Source organism: Toxotes jaculatrix, chromosome 3 (genome assembly GCF_017976425.1).
Source record: "Toxotes jaculatrix isolate fToxJac2 chromosome 3, fToxJac2.pri, whole genome shotgun sequence".
NCBI lineage: Eukaryota > Metazoa > Chordata > Actinopteri > Toxotidae > Toxotes > Toxotes jaculatrix.
Window position 1 is genome coordinate 29789643 of NC_054396.1, and position 20451 is coordinate 29810093.

Genomic DNA, 20451 nt, shown 5'->3' on the forward strand with positions numbered 1-20451 from the left:
TTTAATGTTCTATATTCTATGCTGAGTAAATAAAGAAACAAAGGGAAAATTTGGTCAACTTTTCTCTTTTTTAATCAAGCAAAACATCTTTTGTGTTAACATAACCTTAGTCTTTGTTCAGAAAATGATAATATATTGCAGTTTCAGGGTGTCTTGGACCTAACACATTCAGACAGTTAGAGCAGAGGAACACACAGAACAAATTCAATGTGGAAGTAATCCAAGTATTCAGAATACGTTACTCAGATTGAGTAATGTAATGTAAGCATGTATTCTGTATTCTGTAACGGAATACATTTTCAAAGTATCCTTCCCAACACTGCGCACACACACACATGCACAGTAGTTGTAATTTTTAAATAAACATAGTATGTGTGAGCATATGTAGCTTACTTTAGTACACTCTACTGACTGTATATCATGTATATCATTAGATTGTTTTTATTTTGCAAATATAGAAAGTATTCCCCTGGTCTCTCCTGTCTTAATACACACATATAAACACATGTTTCTATCACACACACACAGTCAGTAACAGTGGTATGTATGCATTTTCTCTGTTTGATGCACACAAATCTCTCTGTGGGGGCAACTGTTCCGATGATGGCTAAAATGACCCATTCACTGGGTAAAATAACCAAAGTCACTTTACAGTGTTACACTGCATTGTATAATTTGGTTTTCCGGGTCACCTTTCCTGTTCAACCACTAGCTAGATAGCAGCATCAGACATGAATTGTACATACTGTAAAATGTTTTTGTACAGCTACATAAAGTTCATAGTTAATTTCTTGAGTACAATTATTTTGGTTCTACAATGAAACACTTCCAAACAAAGACCTGCTTTACAATTAATCACAACAATCCCACTGTCTTCATCTGACACTTTATTTTAGGTGCAGCAGTTGTTTCGATGAATGAAATCAATGTTGACATAACCTACTATTTACTCTATATACAGTCATCATCACATTAACTATAGCAACACACTTAAGAGAATGATGCCATATTGAAAATCAAATCAAATTATACGAAAATCAAATCATCACAGAGCATATTCAGTATATACAGTGATATTCAGCTGGCAATGTGCAATCAATACAACTATTTACAATTCAACATTTAGAGAGAACAACAACAAGGCCGTTTTTAAGTGCTCCTCAAACACCTCGTCTACCGACGCCACTAAATCGACCAGTCCACGAACAATCCCGGAGTTGCTGGACGCCTCGATTTCATCGTTGCCTCCAAGGCTAACTCAAACACGCCACGGAATCTGACAGTCAATAATGCGGCAAAATGGCGGTTCTTGCTCACCTCATCGTTGTGACTACACACAGCTATCATGTAGCTCTCATCCAACTGTGTGGCGATGTTAACTCTCCCAAAAGACCAAAGTTTCAGGCAGCTGTCCATATGCATCTTCGATGTTTCATGTTTCTCTCCTTCTTAGACAGATGGTGAGTGTCGGTGTCTGTGTTTCCATCCGGGTGAATCAGAGGGCAGGGCTAGCATAACAGCGCGTTAGCTACTTCGTATCCTGCTAGCGACGTTTTCCGCTCATATCGGCTCCGTGAAAATCCGCTGCTGTAGGTTTTCCTGCTTGATATTTAAATTTGGTCTGGATGGTCCTAATTCTTCGATAGCCATTTTATCTTGACTGCTCCGAGGACAGAATTTTAATTCCCGCAATGACACGACGGAGCTGCTCCGCTGCGTTGCAATACTCCATGTTGAGCTTGAACGTGAACGCAATGCGTATGAGCACGTGACTTCATCAGTGCGTATGACGAAAGCACGTTGGGGCAAGCCTTCCCGCAGCCCATTGAAACGCACCGCAGGGTCTGCAGTTTGTAAAAATGAACTTTAACATGTAAGTCTATGAGAGCGCCTGGAGCGAGTTTCAATCTGACTGGAATCGCCCCAAGGGGCTGCTGATTGGACAATGACGTTCAGGCTGCTGATTGGACAATAATAGCGCTGTCGCCCACTATTAGCCAGCCGCCCCTGCTGTACACACACATCACAGTCTCTCCTGTCTTAATACACACATATAAACACGTCTCTATCACACACACACACACACACACACACACACACACACACACACACACACACACACACACACACACACACACAATAATAGTTGTTAGTTCTTCACAAAGAATCACTAAACCAGCTGATGTTTGATTTTTTGAAACACATCTTTTCATCAAATTGTGTAATGTATTATTAAAATTCAGAATATATCTTATATGTTATTTATAAATTAATTAATCTTGAATAATCAGCTTGTTATAATTATAAGCCAATGTTCTGTAAAACGTGACTGTGCAGTGTAACAAACCCAGTGATTCTCACACATTTTGATGACGTGCTCAGATATTTTCTGACGCAGACACATGGTGATAAAAACCTCTGGCATCCACAGACACAACCATGGTTTTTTTTCCCTGTGTTTTTATGCTCATGTGTTCGTGATACCTGGAAACTTCCTCTGCCCAGGTGAGTGCTATAAACAGCCGCAGGGATGTTGTTCACAGTGGTGTTGGAGGCTGCTGCTGCAAACAGCTCCCACATGCATCTCAGCTGTATAATCAGAGTGAAGTGCACCCCCCAGGTCTTTGGACTGTAATTAAAGTTCAAACTTAGGTATCTACAGCATGCAGTAACAGGCAGACGCAGGTTTTATTTGTGAATTGTTTGTGTGTAACATCATATCGTCTCCTGCTCTGAAACTCACCAACCAGATACAACATGAATCAGTCAGCAGGTTTTTTCTTTTTATTCAGTGTGGGTTTTATTTATTAGAACATGGCATGAATGGAAAGAAAACAGAGAATCACAAACACATCAGGCTGATATACAAAGAGCAAACCTCCCCGTCTTCACAGGGAAGCAGAAATTAAAACAGAGAGATGGTAGTACTTCATACTCAGTAGAGAATATCTTGTCAGAATGGATTTCTCATGTTCAAGTGCAATACAATATTCATAACCGTACATTTTGTTCAGCAGTCAGTTCAGAGTGGATGTGTGTTTGGGTGTATTTCTGTTTTGTTTATCTGTGTCTGTTTGCTGTACAAGCTGTGTGTGTCTTTGTAGTACGACTTGGAATGAGAGCATCATTATCTAGTAAATTTCTTCTCTATGTTTGATAAGATCTCGTGTAGTGTTGCTGAAAGCTCCGTTCCACTGCCCTGAGGGTCTGATTCTTCAACACATTTATCCTGAAGAGCAGTTTTTGACTTGTTTTTGTTGTCATCTCCAAGGCCACACTGTGCCAGACAGAAGAGATATGTGCACAAGTTTTAAAACGAGTTTGGTGAAGTAAAGCTGTGTGACTACGTTCCTCATAAACCGTGAAGGACTTCAGATTTAATGAGAGTGCAATCTGTGTTTTGTCATTTTCATAAAGAATGTTATCAAACACAGCGTTACTCCCTAAACTGGAATACTTACTCTAACATGAGCAGCTCTGGGCAGCTGTGCCACTCAGGTTCATATAAGAACTGGGCCGGACTCATCGTGAACTGATCATCAGAGCAGATGCATTGTGAGTCAGACCCGTAGTCTCCTTTAGCCCTTTCATTTCAGCTGCACTTCACAAACATCAGCACAGCCTCTGTGTGAACCCACATATGGGTCACTGAGCTGAACCACACAGAGATGTTTTTGCATAGACATCAGTTCAAGTCAGACTCATGCAAATGGACAAAGGACACGTGGACAATGGCCAAAAAGAGAGAAAAAAAGAATGAAATGAAAGTGGTGAGCGTGAAGAGGACGGATGATGACGTGATTGAACACGGTGTCCACAGTTCAGTTCATCAACGAGGTTATCTGATTTTATAAAAATAAGTGAGCTTGTTTAATATACCACATTATTATTAGAATTACTTTAAAAACAAACAAAGGAACAGAGAACTCTACGCATCGACAACCCATCAAGTTAAATATGAATGTATTTGTACACACGTGTATATTTGCCTGCCGCTGTTGCTCTGCAGTGTGTAGCTACTCATCCGGCTCTGTTTAGTATTGCTTTTAGTTCACACTGTCAGTGAAGAGGGAGTCAGTGCAACGGCCGAGGCCTGTGTGTGTGTGTGTGTGTTTCTGTCCGTTTACAACTCCGTTTGTTTATATCTGTAACTGTGTGTTAAACTATCGAGATCATCTTTGTGTGTATTCACGTGTGTGTGTTTCTGTGTGTGATTGTGAGGCCAAGCAAACATGCAGCATTAGTCTCTGACACTCAGAGCTGAGCATCAGTTCAGTTCAACATAAAAAATAAACATAACGTTCACACACAGAGGACAGACTCTGCCACAGAACTACAATAAGCAGATTAAACCCTCTTCCCAACAATTCTCCATCAGTCTCCAGAACACAGCAGTCAGGGGCCATTGTAAGAGGGATTGGTGTGCAGCAGTGTATCTTGTAGAGTCTGTGCAACGATTCAAAATACTTCAGAAAAGGTTCAGATGTTACTATCAGCAAAATATACTTCAAGTATTAAATGTAAAACAACTTGTTCTGGAAAAAAGCTCTGATTTACAGTTCATGACACTATGAGATGAAATTCTTACTCATGCATCAGTGTGTAAGCAGCATTTTACAGGTTTTTACTTCTTTATTTACACTTAGCTACTTTAGTCTGGTGGATTCCAACCCGGGAGTTAGGGGGAAGAACAAAGATCAGATTAAAACACACACAAAGTAATGTGTGTTTCCATCCATGATCATTATTCCGACTTCTCATGTTAGTGTTTTACACCATAAAATCTGAACTTATTCTGTGTGAGTGATTTTTCTTCACAGTGTGTTAAGACAGATTTTTCCTGCTTCGTATTTGAGCCTGTGGCTGATACTTCTGCTCAGAGCCGATAGGATCAAGAAATTATTTTAAGAGATTCTGACATGTTCGACTTTCACAGCTCAGTTTAACCGATCTGCTGGCTGAAGACATTTCCACACACAAATCAAATTCCAATAAAATCAGTTCGATTGTTTGAGTCGGGCCGGAGGGAACGGCAGCCGGACAGGGTGTAAAACCCAGGAAGTGTTAGTTCTACTTTATTCTAGTTCTGTGGCTGCTGAAAGTCGAGAAACAGGGCAGACATTTACAAACACGTCCCCAGTTAGAAAGTGTGTGTGTGGTAAAATGTCCAGTTTGAGCTCACAAGTGAAAACACTACTCTTCTATCTAACAAAAACATCTGGTTATTAGCATTAATGGTACAGTGATAATTATTTTTTCCCAAAACAACATTAATTTTGTTCACACAGCTAAAAAAAAACAAAACAAAAACAAACTCAAAAACAGTTTTACAGTAATTACCTGCAGCCTTGTTGGAAAAAGAAAGATTTTTTTTCTTAAACTGTAAATGTAATACTTCTTATAATAAGTTAAAAAATAATTTAAACAACACATTTCAAATGAGAATTGTGAATGAAAACAAGTACAGACTATTAACGCAAAAAAGACATTTTAAAATCTCTTTTATGTTAAAAAAAACTCCATAGAACAAATCTTAAAACTAAAGAAAAACAGACAGGAAGCAGAAAGGAAATAGTCCTACACAAGTAGACATCATTGTATACAAAAGCCGAGTCGTTCAGCTCAGTGTTAGTGACCAGTGATATAAACTCTCTGAGGGAATATTTCATATTAGTCAATAAATAGGAGAGTATACAATAGAATAAGGAGACAAAAAGAGAGCAGGAAACATACAGAGAGGGAGAAGCTGAATAGTCTCTATGGCTTTTACAGGCTTTGTGGCCCAAATAACCTTAAATATGAGAATCATCATACAGTAGCTACAGACGCCCACCGAGCCTCCGAGCAGTCACTGATCAGGGCAGAGCAACGAAACCGAGTCAGAAATCAAACACAATCGGCATTGGATGGAAGAAAGTGGGATCATTGGAAAATGCTGATGTGCTGACTGTTAATCCTCAGAGCTGCTGCCACACTCTGAACTTCAGTTTCCTCTGAATCACGTTAGTGTCTCTGTGTGAACTTTAACAGTATATTTATGTTTAACAGTGAGCTCCTTCTTTTTCAGCACAGAACCTAGAAACAGATTCTGTAAAAGTAAGGATCAGTCTGGGTAATATAATTAGTTTCCTCAGCATTTGCTCAAACTGATCTATGATGTAAAAGACGTTGTAATCTACAGAAACGCAGGCCGACTTTTACAGTTATGGCTGTGCTGTAGGCCATTTACCTACAGGCGGAGAGGAGTCAGCGACCCTGAGTGGTTTATTAAACACGTTCACATCTGCACAGATGTGTGCAGCCGTGACCATAAGCAATACTAAACAAACAGCTACATAAAGCAGCACAGTAGCTGTGAACCTGGATCCATCAGCCTTAGAAAGCTACTGTACAGGATTGTCTGCTCGTGCACATTTTGAATCACCACAAGAAATGAAAAGTCAACATTTCAGAAACTCTGCCAGATGATTTGAACTCAGGATCATGAAAGAGTGATCAGGCGGCAGCTGCGTTTGATATTCCTGTCGTCTTCGTCTGCAGCGTCCTTGTCTTCCTCCCCCGATTTTAACTTTTTTAAAATTACTACTCAAAAAAGCTGGGACATATTTCACGTTTGTATCCCGTTTAAAAAAAATCATTTCATTTCTGATTACCGGTGAGAGATGAGATTCACTGCGGCCTGGTTCATGGCCTTCACACAGACTTCCTCCTTTATTGGGATCAGTTCACAGCAAGTTCTCAGTTAATTGTGTGTTTTAATATGAATCTGCAGAGGAAATGGCCACTTCTCTTTTTATAGTTTCCAATTTAGTACGAAATATAAAAAATTCTAAGTATCTTCATTTGTATCGTCCCTTTATTTGCTCTTTTTTAAACTCCCCCCAAAGAGGTTTCTAAAAAATCTAAAACTTCTAAAAGAAGTTATAGGAAATGCAGCGTATTTATCCCTGACTTAAAACTGCTGTTCTCCAATAACAACAGGCCTAATGGAGCAGAGATGAGCAGCAGGTCAGTCTGAAATACTGCAGAGAGGAATAATGCAAACAGAACCAGCCTCTGCAGGCGACAGGCTCTCATCTCCAGCCCGTCACCACGGCAAACAACTTTAAACAACCTGCTGTGTGGAAATCCACCACGGAGAAACCTCGTTCGATGCTGGTTTCCATGGATTCTGCTGTGGCCCTGTCTGAAATCAAACATGTTCCATTGATCCCACTTTGACAGAGGAAGTGAAGGAGAAAGAAAGAAAGAAAGACAGAGAGGCAAAGAACGCAAAAGAAAAAAGTGAGAGTGCAACAGAAAGAGTGAAGTAGGAAAATGAAACTGCCCTTCCCGCCTGAAAACCAGCCCAGAGGCTACCTCAGTGATGCTCCTCTGTCATTAGTACGGAGCGAACTTCTGTCTCTCCGGCTTCTTCATCCCGTTGGCTGAGGATGAGATCTTGGCCGTGTAGGACGCCAGGGCCGCTGCTGCGTGGGCCTGAACCGGGACGGCTGCTGTCTGCATGGTTCCCGGTAACACCGGAGCCCCCATGGCCGCCGCCGCTGCTGAGGCAGGAGGGGTGGAGAGTGCCAGGTAGGGGATGGATTTCACTCCCAGGAGGCTGGAGAGGGGGAGGGCGTAGGGAGCGCCCAGGATGGGAGCGTGGGGCAGTGTGGCGCCCATCGCTGCCAGGGGGGAGGAGGAGGAGGACGAGGCAGAGGCAGGGGGGGCGGGCTGGGTGAAGCTCATGGTCAGGTCAACGGGAGACGGCATGGAGGAGGACTGGGCGGTGGATTTGGCGGTCTCTAAACTGGAGGAGGGGGGAGGACAGGGGGAGGCAGGGAGGAAGGGGTTGGGAGAGGAGGTGGAAGGAAGGGAGGGGACGAAGGGTGGAGGGAAGGAGGGGGGGGGGGGGGGGGTAAGGGAGAGGGAGTTTTGGATGGAGAAGGGTTAGAGGGTTAAATAAAAGACATGTTAAAAAAAATCAAGAGTAAAAAACAAAAAAGAAAATTAAACCCAAAGAAAAACAAAGAGGATTTTTTGGAGAGTAAAAATGAAATAAAGGAAATTTGACAGAACTAAAATCATAAGACAGGTGTGTTTTGCTGGAGGTTGCAACAGATTATTGTAGGGAGTTCGCTGTACAGATGGGGGGTGTGCTGTATAAGTTGGGGTGATGGCTTGGGAGGGGGCTTAGGGAGGAGGGAACAAAACCATTATAGACATATTAGGATGAAAGCTTTGCCAGAGATGATGAAGATGATGAAGAAGCATAAAAAACCTTCTCAGTGTTTCAGAGAGCTGAGTCCTGCTGGAAGCAGAATGGACACGTGACTGAAATGGACAGCAACATTTCACATCATCATCAGCTTTACGGTGAAGCTGTGTGGAGTCTGCAGGGAGAAGCTGCCGCTCGCTTTCTGCTGTGTTCGCTGGACAGAAGTGGAGTCAGGCCTTTTAGCTTGTGGCCAGATTACACTCAACATCTGGCTGAAATCTGACCCAATGCACACACGCCACCTCCAGCTGTGGCATGTGGCGTGTGTGCATTACTTCACATATTCCCTCTCACAGACAGAGACAGAATAAATCCTGATGACACCGATATTTACATGGTTTAAAGACGGAGCGACTGATGCTGAAGAGAAAAAGACGGATGAAACAAAAATGTTGTAAAAAGGAAGAAGTGTCACAGCTCGAAAACAAGATGAACAGTGTACGACGGGCGTTTCCTGTTATTCTGCCTGTTACGAAGCTGAAGTGCTTTTGTAAACTCTTCAAAAAACATTGTTTTATTGTCACATTTTCAGAGCTTGTTGGGGCCGCTCTCTAACAGCAGACAGAAGTGTCTCAGTAAACTACCGTCCACACAAAGACGACTGTTACACTAAAGATTCTGCAGCCGCCATCTTAAACGCATCAGCCAAACATGTCCGAGCTGTGGCTTCTTCCCCTTCACTCTCCCTCCACTCTGTGGTGGGAGCGTTTGTATCTGACAGCTTCCCTGATTGCACACGAGGGTCCACAGGGAGCGCGCTCCAAGGCATGAATAATCAACAGCAGATAAAAGGGAGTCACGTTCAGATCAGAGCGGTCATCTTCCATTTGTCTCTGCCACACAAAGCAAACGCACTGCTCTGAGTTCAGCACCAGAGACGGCGAATTCATGTGACTGCATCACAGAAGGTGAGAGAGAATATCAGAGATGATTTGACAAAGTGGGGGTCGTCTTACATTACAGCACGAGATAATTTCACGTTCACAGCATCAGAGATTCTTTTTGAACACGGAGAAGCAGTGGAGCACACGCTTCCACACGGAGCGATGTTATTACTGTTTTCAGTCCGTTTACAGCGAGTCTGTCAGAGTCATTCAGCACCGACAGCGTTTGCTCAGCTCACTTTAACCTGCAGGAGGTTCTGAAAGTTCGTTTAATGTGTTTTGGTATAAAACAAGTTGTAGTTTCTCTCAATGTCTTTCCTGCAGAAACGAACGAGCCAAGAATCACAGCCGTGAAAGATGATGAGCTGAGAAAGACTAAAATCTGAAAAACTAACAGGAGAGCGAGGTCTACACTAATGTAGGTTTCATGTAGAAGATTTACTTCGGCGCTTTCTTGTCATTGGATTAATGGGATCTTAGGGAAACTCTGGAGAAACAGGATGAGGGTCACAGTGTTTCAGTCTTTCTCCAAAACACAGGTTGGAAAAAGGGAACTGTCTTATATTTAAGGTTGTCCTATATTCTGTGTTTTATTCCTTATTTAAATACATGATATTTTTCTAGTTTGAAGGAGACACGATGTTAATCTACTGGAGGGAATGCTGAGTGTTGGCCTGGGGGCCTCCTCTGAGCCTCCTCTGAGTCTCCTCTGAGTCTCCTCTGAGTCTCCTCTGAGCCTCCTCTGAGCCTCCTCTGAGCCTCCTCTGACCTCGCTGTAACAGCCTCCACCACAAACCCTGCTTCCTACAATCACCCTTTACCAGAGAGAGGAAAACAAGTACACGCTGTGATTATTCAGGCCAATGCATTCATGTGTTGTCATCTCTGCTGAGTAGATTAAGCTACGATAATATGTCTCAGCTTTTTATTTTGAATGAATAATCTACATCTGCAGATTAACCAGTAGCTAAAGATAAATTTACTGGTGTAAAAAGTAAAATATTTCCCTCTGAAATGCAGTAAAGTCGAAGTAAAATGGAAAAACTCGGGTAAAATCCAGGAACCAGTGCAGAACAACGATCGACTGAGGAGATTTTCTCTCTGTGAGGTGACTTCATTCAGTTTCCAGTGAGGGTTTAGCTGCTGCTCTGTGGTCAGCCGGTCAGAGACCTGGCCTCCAGAGGACGGAGATGGAATAAGCTCTGACAGATGAAGACAGAGAAGACTATCTGTCTACTGGCTGATTAAAAAAATCTAATGGGAAAAGCGGATTTGTCATGGATACTCCAGCGTCAGTCTCACCTCACCTCACCTGACCTGACATTTCAGACTGAATGAGGACGACCCATCCTTTCATTTGCTTTACACCGTGTGTATGTGTGTGTTTGAGCTGTCTATATTTATGTGCATGTCTGTGTGTGTCTGTGTGAGTGTGTGTGATTTGTCCATCCTATTCTCCCTGCTGTCAGCGGCAGGACGAGTGGTAAGTGAAATATCAGTTTCATCCACAGTCCAATCATGAATTTGCATATTCACGGTGGTAACTTGTATTAAAGCTGCCTGACGATGTTTCCTGCGTCCCTCCTATTCACTGCCTGATTAAAGGGCTCGGTGAGGGAGAGACTAACGCTCTCTGTTTGATGTAGAGTTTCATTTCTTTTAAAAATGTGTGTGATTCTCCTGCGACACATCCCGCACATGTACTTCACGATGCACGAGCTGAACGAACCAGTGATAAAATCAAAATTGTATCTGCTGGTTTAAGAGGCGTTCAGTCACACCTGATGACATCTGTATCAGACAGATGTTCGTGTTCTGTCAGGTCCTGCAGGAAATTCGTACTAAGACAAAAATGTAATATTTGTCATCTGACATAAAAAAAAGTAAATTAGAAAATTAAAATTAATCACTAAAACTTAAGTTCTTTTTACTTATTTCTGATGATGAAATTAATCTGGCCGTTACTTTTTGTATGTGATGTATTTCCTGTGTGACACTGTTTATCGTTTTATTGTGTGCTTTACTTTGTTTACCTTGTGAAATTAGCTTGAATAAGAGCATTTTAAACTGAATCAACGACTCGACAACTTTCAGGACGATATAACCATCGTGAAGTTGCTCTGGTTCGTTGCCGTGTTTCATCCACAGGTCTAACGAGCAGAGGAGCGGACACAAGTATTGGTTAGTAAACGGTGATTCAGGGAGCGTCCATTTACAACAAACACAAGCAATCCGAGCACAGCAGGGAGCGTTCCGGACCTTTGGGCTCGGACCTCACGGTGAGCTGGTGCTGCTGCAGGTGGCTGAGTGCCCGCACAGCAGAGGAAAATATTTTGGCCTTGGTTTTAACGTGACAACAGTTTCTGTGTCCAGACTCTTACCATGAAGTGATGAGGTACTGAGCCAGGTTGATGGCTATCGGCGTGCCGGTGATGGTGACGTGGCGATCACTGGTGCTGTCGATCTGACTGCCGATCTTGATCTGAGCTCCCGATACCTGCCGGATCTCATTTATCTTGGTGCCCTGGCGACCAATGATTGAGCCAATCAGCTGCGAGGAGGATGAGACACAGAGGAGAAGGATTTAAAGGTGCATCAGGATCTCAGAGACGGAGCACTGGGTCAGATATTTACTGTGCTCATCTCGGTGCCAGTTCAGTCCATAAACATGTCTCGTGGCCTCGTTGTGAGGCTGCACTGTCTCTGCTGTGTGAAAACTAATTTCTATACACAAATAAGAAAGTTGACAATAACAAACCACAAACACAGTGAAAAAAACAGGAAACACTGGGATGAGATGAGACCTGGTGTCAGTTTTCTCTTCTCACTTCTTCTTCTGCTCTGAAAAACAGGCTCTATATGTTTAACTGATGTAAATGGAGAAGACGTGACAGGAGAGGGACAGTGAGACAATCTGAGCGTCAACACCAGAGCGTGTGGAGATGTAATCCAATTAAAACAGTGGTACATTGTACTGATCCCCATTAGGGCAGTTTGGTGTAAAGAGTCAACGTGCAAACAGCTAATTAACCCTCGCTATGGCTCATTAGCCTGAAATCTATCACAATGTTAAATAACTTCAGCAGTTACAGTTAATTATTTGTTTACTTGTAAAGAAAATTGAGACAATAATAACAGTAATAACACTTTGCCTCAGAGGGTAGTGATTCATTTTAGGTTAATGACTCGTAATGACGGGAAATTGAATTCTCCTTACACTTTTTACATCTTTTTCTTTTGATCACAGTGAAGTTGCTGCTCGATTTTAAAATTGGAAAACATGTTTTTCTTCACATTCACATCAGAACAAACTGTTAGAGCAGGAACATGATCTCAGGCAAAGCAACGCTTGTTCTGTCGAGATATAACGTTTTCTCTGGCCTCACGGAACTACAGCACATTCAATCAAGAACCGTGAGATCAAACCCGAAGAACGCAGGAACAGATAGAACACATAGCTTCAGCTGTAATAACATCAACCAGCACCAACACTCAGCTCGACTCGGCCACATTTAATCATTTACTACAGACAGAAAACAGGGAAGAGATGAAGTTGAACTTGATGCCAGATGTCGACACTGAACGTGTTGATAAAACGTTCTCTATGTAAAATATTACAGATCTGTTCCTAACACAGCCTGATTCAACTGTTCAGACACTCGCAGCGTGTGGTTAACGTTAAGCGCTAACACGCTTTCAGCAGAGACGTTAAACTGGGTCGAGATCTGATGACGGTGAAGACCATGTGACTCCTCCTGTATTCACTGTGTCTCCACTCAGTTCTTCAGGTTGTTCCTTTAATATTTCACTCATCATGTTACCGACAGAGCTCAGTCTGACTCTCTCTCTCTGTGTTTAGGTCGAAGTATCAGAGCTCAGACTGCAGAGCTGGCTGGGATCTCGTCCTTTAGGACAGAAGCTGAAACAGATTTTGGCGCCCAGTTGAAGTCACATCAAAAAACCCTTGGACAGGAGCTGAACGCGGCAGCCAGAGGCTCTGACTCGAAATGATTTTAGAATGAAGCTGCTCAGTTACAAACACTGACACAGGAGACTCAGAGGCAGAGCTCTCCACTGATCCTCTCCACTCGGCTTCTCTCTTTTATCTGCTTATGACCCAGATCTTTCCTTTGTTCAGACTGTTCCACTCTTCTTTTCTGCATCCTTCGTTCGGTACGTGCTCCCTCTCCTCTCTTTATCGTCTTTACTCACAGACACCCCAGACATTCTTTTCCCCACACGTCATTTGACCAACAGGCTCTGACGGGGATCTGCTGTGTGAGCTATACTGGGCTATTCGTGGAAAGAGGCCTGATAATTTAAGTGTGTGTTCGAGTGTGTGTGAGTGTGTGTGGTAGCTATAGTGTCACTGTGGGAGACAAGGACAAGGTGCCAGCTGACACGAACCAGGTCAGGACCAACTCAGGCAAAGATTTTGTCTCTGTGTATCTGTTGTGTGTCTCTCCATCACCCCTGTGTGTTATCAACACAATGAGGAAACCTTATTAATTAAAATGGCTGCGCTCAGTATTTTTACAGTAAAAACAAATCAAGAGAAAACTGAAAGGCCTGAGTCTGCAGTTTAAACATGTTTGATGCAGGTTTTTGTTTCTTGACCTGACCTGAAACATCGTGCATACGTCACCACTTCACCGGCTTTTTACAGTGGGACAACAGTCGCCCTCACTGTGAGAACAAGCTTTGGCTTTTACACTTTCTAAAAGGCTGACTGCTCTGGAGATGTGAGGTTTTCTGTACAGTGTTACGTGCCACCCCCCCCCCCCCCCCCCCCGCGCCGCTTTATGTAAGTGCTGCTGGGTAAAATCAGCTTGAAGCTGAGGAGGAAGAGGACGAAGCGAAGGCTATTTTTGGGTGATTCCCTGCTGCCCTTGTAATTTGGAAAGGTTTACTGAGGGAGAGAGAGTCAGACAGGCCTGTTGTTAAATCTCTGACTGCGAGCTATAGGATGTCATTAAGCTGCTCAATGACTCACACACACACACACACACACACAGAAACGTATCACACACTTACATGCACAGGGTCTTAAGCTGTTGTGTTGCTGTTTCTCCTTTGTATTCTCTTCTGTGTGTGTTTCTGTGTGTGACTGTGTTCATGCTACAAACATGAAAGGAAGCTGACAGGTGACAGCACCTGCAGAGGTGAGGAACATGTCGTCAGAGTTTCCTGATGCTCCTCTGTGTGTCCTTCACTGTGCGACAGACAGTTCGTACGTACAGAGCCAAAGGGGAGAAATGTTAACACATCATGACTGTGTGTGTTTCTCCTCCTGTTTGATTCAGAGTCAGAAATCTCTGTGGGAAACACTAAAGCTGAGCAGTGAAGGTTCAGCTCAGCCGCAGGGCTGCTTACAATTCATACACAGGCGTATTTATAGTCGACTCTTTTTTCATATTTTTTTAGAAAAAGAAGCAGATTGGTTTAATCTGATTTTATCTGGATTTGACTAAACACCTACAACATTCAGGTTAAAGAACAATTTTATGGTAAATCAGCTTTGGTTAAGGCTGGTTTCAGGTCGGCGGCTGAAACACCCGGTTAACGTCAGAGACAGACTGCAGACGCTGTGAATGTTAAACACCGGTCTGTGACAGGAAGCTCACTCCATGACGTGCCGTTAGAGACCTTCACAGGTCCAGGAGAGATAATGAGAACCAACCCGAACAGAGCTGAGGATAATTAGACCTGATCCGAAAAAGACCCTGAGAGTCGCGTTACGCTCAAACAGAACTAATCCGTACGACATTTTGTCCTCAAGAAAGATTCTGACCAGAAATAAAGGAGATAAAATGCAGACGATCTGCAGAGCTGCTGACAGAGACTGTCCAATAAATAAAAAACAATCAAGTAATGATTAAACTACAAAGTGTTTTTATGGGAGACAGTTTCAAACTAACTAACCCTAACCCTCCTCTGGAATTATTTGTTCTAAACCATCAGTGTGAGGACATTTATACTTAGTGTGGTCGCGTGGGTCTTTTTACACGTCGGGTTTGATTTTAGTTTCTAAAATTAAAACACTAAGTAGATGCTGTTAAACTACATCAGCAAGTTTCAATGAAAAACTCTGAGGAAACAGAAGGAACATGTTTCCTGTTCCTGCAGCTAAATCACAGCAACAACAACAAGTGCCTCACTGATGGTGTGTGTGTGTGCGTGTGTGTGTTGGTGCCCCTCAAACAGGTGTGTCTACATGTTTGTCCTGGTGTTTGTCCTGCAGACGGAGCTGCTGACAGACTGGCAGCCGGCTGCTGTGTTTAACCCAGTGTTGTGACTGTTGGTCTGAGGGACTGACTCAGAGCCACTGACGGAGTGAGGGAGGCTGAAAGGCAGAATATATTTATCCTCTCAGTGTTAATGTGGAAAACACACCTGCTCGCTGCGCTCATGTTCCCCTCTCACACCTTCACATATCTGTATCATCATCGCCGAACTTAATCTAAACCTTTTCATTAAACTGATCCCGCAGGAAACTGCGATGTGAGCAGGAGTAAAGGAGGACAGGGAGCAAACGGAGGTCGAACAGCAGGGGGCGTAACTGCAGCAAAACAAATACACTATTAGAATTAAAGTCAGTTTTCTCAGGGTCTCATGTCTGATGTTAAAGGTCAACAGAAACTGTCATCACATCATTATAATGGACACACACACACACACACAAACACACAGACTGATTCTTATTCTGCTGGATTCACTGAGATCAGCTGTGGGAGGAAAGTCAGTGTGGGATTTGTAGGCGTGACACAGGAGGTTGTAGATGGAAAGGAAACATGCGTCAAATATAAAATAAAGGTTTAATGTATTATAGAACTAATGAGGTTAAATTTAAACTTCAGCTGCAGCTGCACATTTCCTGTGTTAAGACGCTAAACATTAACATCCACGTGGACACCACCTCCACCTCCACCTCCACCTGCTGCTCTGTCACTAAACGAACCAGCAGCACAAACTGGTGCAGAGTCCTTCGTGGAGTGAGCCACAGGATGGAGACGTGAGTTTTCCTGCGTCACAGTAAATGTGTTAAACACGTTTGAGCAGATTCATTCTGACCTGCCGAAACAAACCAAGCTGACAGAGTCAGAGCTCCACAGTGACGCCTTCGATCTCACGTTCGGCTTCTGTGGTACTTTATTTTTCAGCTGTTTGTGTCCATTACTTTATTACTTTCCTCAGAACACTCACAATAACTACTGATCATTTGAAGGACAGATTAGCAGACGAGGACTCGTGTTACAGAATCATGTAAACATCTTAATGACTCTGATGCTTAATCCAGATTTTGGGGGGAGATGCATCGTTGTTGTGTAAACACAGCAAAGCAAAGAGGCCGAAGCTCTGAACGGCTGAACTCTGACTGGATGAGTTACTGCCTGTGATGGACAGAGAGAGGGAGGGTGAAGGGGGACGAGGGAGAGATGTGCAGGACAGAGACAGGCTGGCCAAAGGCTGTCTTATAAACTAAAGGTCGCTGCTTTGACCTCGCAACAGTCAACCTGTCCATCAAATGTCAAATGTCCTTGAGCAGAACAGTGAACTGTTCACTGTTCTGCTCATGGTCACAGCAAGAAGCTCTGGGCGTTTTCACTAATAAGTGCACACATCCATCCAAATTTAACTCAAACATTCATGTTCCCCTCAGGATGAACCGTAGTAACTGTGATGATCCTCTGAACTTCCATCTAACGCCACCATCAGGTCAAAACAATATATTTATATTTGTTTACATCCTGAGAACTTACGTCGTTTGGAATGAGAAGCTCCTGAGACGTGGTTTGGGAATTGGCCTCCACCCCTCCTGAGAGAGAGAGAGAGAGGGAGGGGGAGAGAGAGAGAGACAGGGGCACAGATCAGTAATTTTAATTTATTGAAATGAATTGGGGATAAAAATCCACTGTAATTCTGTTGTTCAGGAATAATCAGGGATCAAAACGACGCCCAGTGGCTTCTTCACATTATCGTCGTCAAACACAGAACACAAAGTTACACCAGACGAAAACACACAGTAAACACAAAGACCGCAAATAAAAGATTTTACAATTTTATAGTTACGCACAATGAAAGGAAGGATGAAGAGAAGGAATGTGATGAAAGACACAGAGGTAAAGAAACAGACCAATGAGGTCTGCAAAAAACATAAAATATAAATTGAAAGGAAAAATACTGGTAGTGTGATCTTCATTATTTCCTTCTCTCCTTCATTTACTTTCTTTTCTCCCTCCTTTGTTTCTTTTCCTCCTTCCTTCCTTTCATCCTCTCTTCCCCTTCACTCCTCACCACAGGCCGTGGTCCAGTCACAACGAATGAATCCAACAGTTCCTCTAAAAGCGAGTGTGTGTGTGTGTGTGTGTGTGTGTGAATTTGCATGACCACGACTGATGAGTTCTGTACCTGGGACATAATGGAATAATCATCCATCCATATCCCCACATGATAATTTGCTCTTCTTTCATGCTCTGCTGTGTGTGTGTGTGTGTGTGTGTGTGTGTGCCTGCTTTGCATTTGTTAGAAAAAAATGACTTGACAAAGTGGGCGTGTCTTTCTAACACGCCCACTTTGGACACCCGATGGACACCAGCTTTATCTCACAGCAGTGGACTCACTTTCCTCAGTATCTGTGTTCTAAGTGTCTCTTGTAATTCACTGACCCTTGTTTTAATTTGAAGTGTTAATGGGCCTTTTGGTTTCCTGCCATGAGTCATGTGAATAAAGTGCAGCAGAGAAGACGCTTTTCACTTTTTCTCATTGTTTGGATGAAATTCTGCCAAACTTCGCACTTTCAGAGAGACAGTTTTGTTCAGTGTCATCTCAAAACAGCTTTTGTCTCTGAAAATGCATCAAATCAATGGAGAAAAACTGTATTAAGAGAATTCTCACCGAGAATCAACGAGCAGAGTTCTGTAAAAACACAACACGTGTTTGTTCAGTTTGTGCAAAGAGCCGCAGCAGTGTTGTGTTTCTGTGCAGGAGAGGAGCACGCTTCAGTCCTCTGTGACGGTAAATATCCACTCTGCTCAAGTGTCCTTGAACATGACACTGAACCACTATCGGCTCTGCAGCCGCCCATGACCTCTGACCCCTCTGAGGAGGAGGCGGTAACGTGAGCAGATCTCCTTTATGATCGATCAGGTGCCACAGAAAGAGAATCACTGACTGTTAATGATTCATGAGCGGAGTTTAGACTGAGACAGTCCTCAAAATAACTCACTAAGCAACAAAAACCAATCGTCTGCAGTGTTGCACCTTTGATTTCCACCTTCTGATCAATAACCAGAGTCACATCTTCAGAACAGCACGTCGCCAAAAAACCACCGGCAGAGAGTGATTAGACAGAGCTGCTGTGCAGTGAGCGAACACTCAGGGATTATGATGCAGAACCAAACATTAAAATAATGATTATCCAACACTTCTCACAGAATGGAGGAGGACGGAGAGTGCATCTACAGAGATGAGTTCGAAGCTTGTCTGATAAGATGAATGTGTTTACAAAGCTCTTCTCTGATGCAGTGAATGATGAAACTGGAGGTAATGATGTTGTTTTTCTAAAATCGGGTTTTTGAATTAATGTTTTTTCTTCTCTTTGTGTCGAAGAAGCCGATGAAAAAAAAACCTGAAGAACTGCGACAACAAAGTGAACAGACTGAACCCAGATCAGCCTGTCTCTCCTGCATTACACACACACACACACACACACTGTGTACACTCATCAAAACAACTTTTCAGACTTCCTGTTTCTTCTGTGTGTAAGCATGTGTGTGTGTGTGTGTGTGTGTGTGTACACACCAGGCAGAACTTGTGTAGCTGATTGGCTGATGGGGGCCAGGCCCTGTTGCTGCATCGACAACTGCTGGAGCTTTGCTAACTGAGAGAAGAACAGAGAAAGTAGGAGAATGTAAATTAATGTCAACAGCCTAATGAATCATCTGAGAAAAGCAAAGCACTTGTTGTCATAATTCTCACAGGAAATATAATCTAAATAATAAAAACGCCTTTTTTTTTTTTTTTACCTCTGAATGTGGAATGCCGTAGTGGCTCTGTACTGCATACGTCTGGAAGAGAAAGAAAGACAAAAAAAAGTGTGAGTAAAGTCCAGGTTTACATGAGCAAAGGAGATTTGTGTCATTGCAGCACATTCCTGTTTCCACTGGGATGGGGGTAAAGGGAGAGGGGGGGTGGGAGGGCAGGTCCCGTCCCACCCACCCCTCACAGTCTCTGTTTGATTCATTTTCTAAAATCTCTCTCAAAGATTCCTTTCCTACAGAGGAAGGTTCCTTTCAAATTCAGCATGCATTCACCAGAAGGTAAAATAACGAGCTTGTGCTCTTTCAGCCCTGGGTTTTGTCTCTCAGGCAGCATGGAGACAGCTGCCCTCTGCCTGAGAGTTTGAGGATGTGCTCTCAGTCAACAACCAGGGCTGTGAAAAGTCTGCAAACCTCTCTGCACATCTCAAGGTAAAAAAACAAAAATCCATTTCATTTATTTTATCATTTACAGTCAGTGTTCTCCTGTAAACTCACAGGAAGTGAAGAACAGAGGCCTCTGTGGTAAAGATGGACACACAACACGACATTTAACATCCACAACTTACCGAGCATTTTTTGTTTTGTTTATTAGACAACCATTCATTTAAAAGCCTGACGGCCAGTTTTACCACCATGTGTGTAATTGTTGTGTCTTTTGTTTGAGCCTCCAGCTTCATGTGGCCCAAAAACCAAACCCACACTCTCGGCTGTATGTGTGTCAAATGTTTTATTCCTCCAGATTTTTAATATAGATACAGTTCAGTGATCGGCCATAAAAACTGTCTCAGCTTCGTATACGATAAAAAAAGAATGACAGTTTTTCCAGGTCTCTGAGGCTTATAACACAAAACCCATAAAACAATTTACAACATGTCTGAAAGCCCATCAGTTAAAGGTCTTACCTTCACTTCACAGACTAAAAATCAATTTCTATATGTCTCATCTCCACACTGAGCACAGAGGGAAGCACCTTCTTATCATAATATCATTAGGATTAATGTTTCCCAAATGCTTTCCTTAGCACAGAGACAACAGACGAGTTCCTAAAAGCACTACAGTAAAATCACTTCCACTCCAGCATCCGTCCCGTCTGAATCTCCGGTGACTTCTTCTGCCTCGATCGCCTCGTTAGAGCGTCTGCGTTTATCTCTCCAATATCACGATTTAAAGAGTTTTTAGAGGCTTTTCCAAATCCCACACTGAACTTCAAAGAGAACGAACACCTCCATAGGCAAAGCATGAAACCAGCTGAGGGGTTGGGGAGCAC

At 43.0% G+C, this 20451-nt stretch overlaps 1 protein-coding gene across 2 annotated transcripts in view; it reads right to left on the bottom strand.

The window, feature by feature from the left end:
• Positions 1-7341: 7341 nt before the first annotated feature.
• The window catches only part of pcbp4 (poly(rC) binding protein 4), an 88315-nt gene continuing 75205 nt past the window's right edge, over positions 7342-20451 (bottom strand). Inside the window, exons 11-15 of one of the 2 annotated variants that reach the window (XM_041033767.1) lie at positions 19170-19211; positions 18946-19024; positions 16905-16960; positions 11526-11695; positions 7342-7792 (exon numbers count right to left, since the gene is read on the bottom strand). In XM_041033767.1, coding sequence (XP_040889701.1) covers positions 7381-7792; positions 11526-11695; positions 16905-16960; positions 18946-19024; positions 19170-19211 — 759 coding nt within the window. In that variant the 3' untranslated portion in view covers positions 7342-7380. Of the gene's footprint in view, positions 7793-8015; positions 8175-11525; positions 11696-16904; positions 16961-18945; positions 19025-19169; positions 19212-20451 lie in introns of those variants that run through there. The other variant, XM_041033768.1, reaches the window with a different exon arrangement.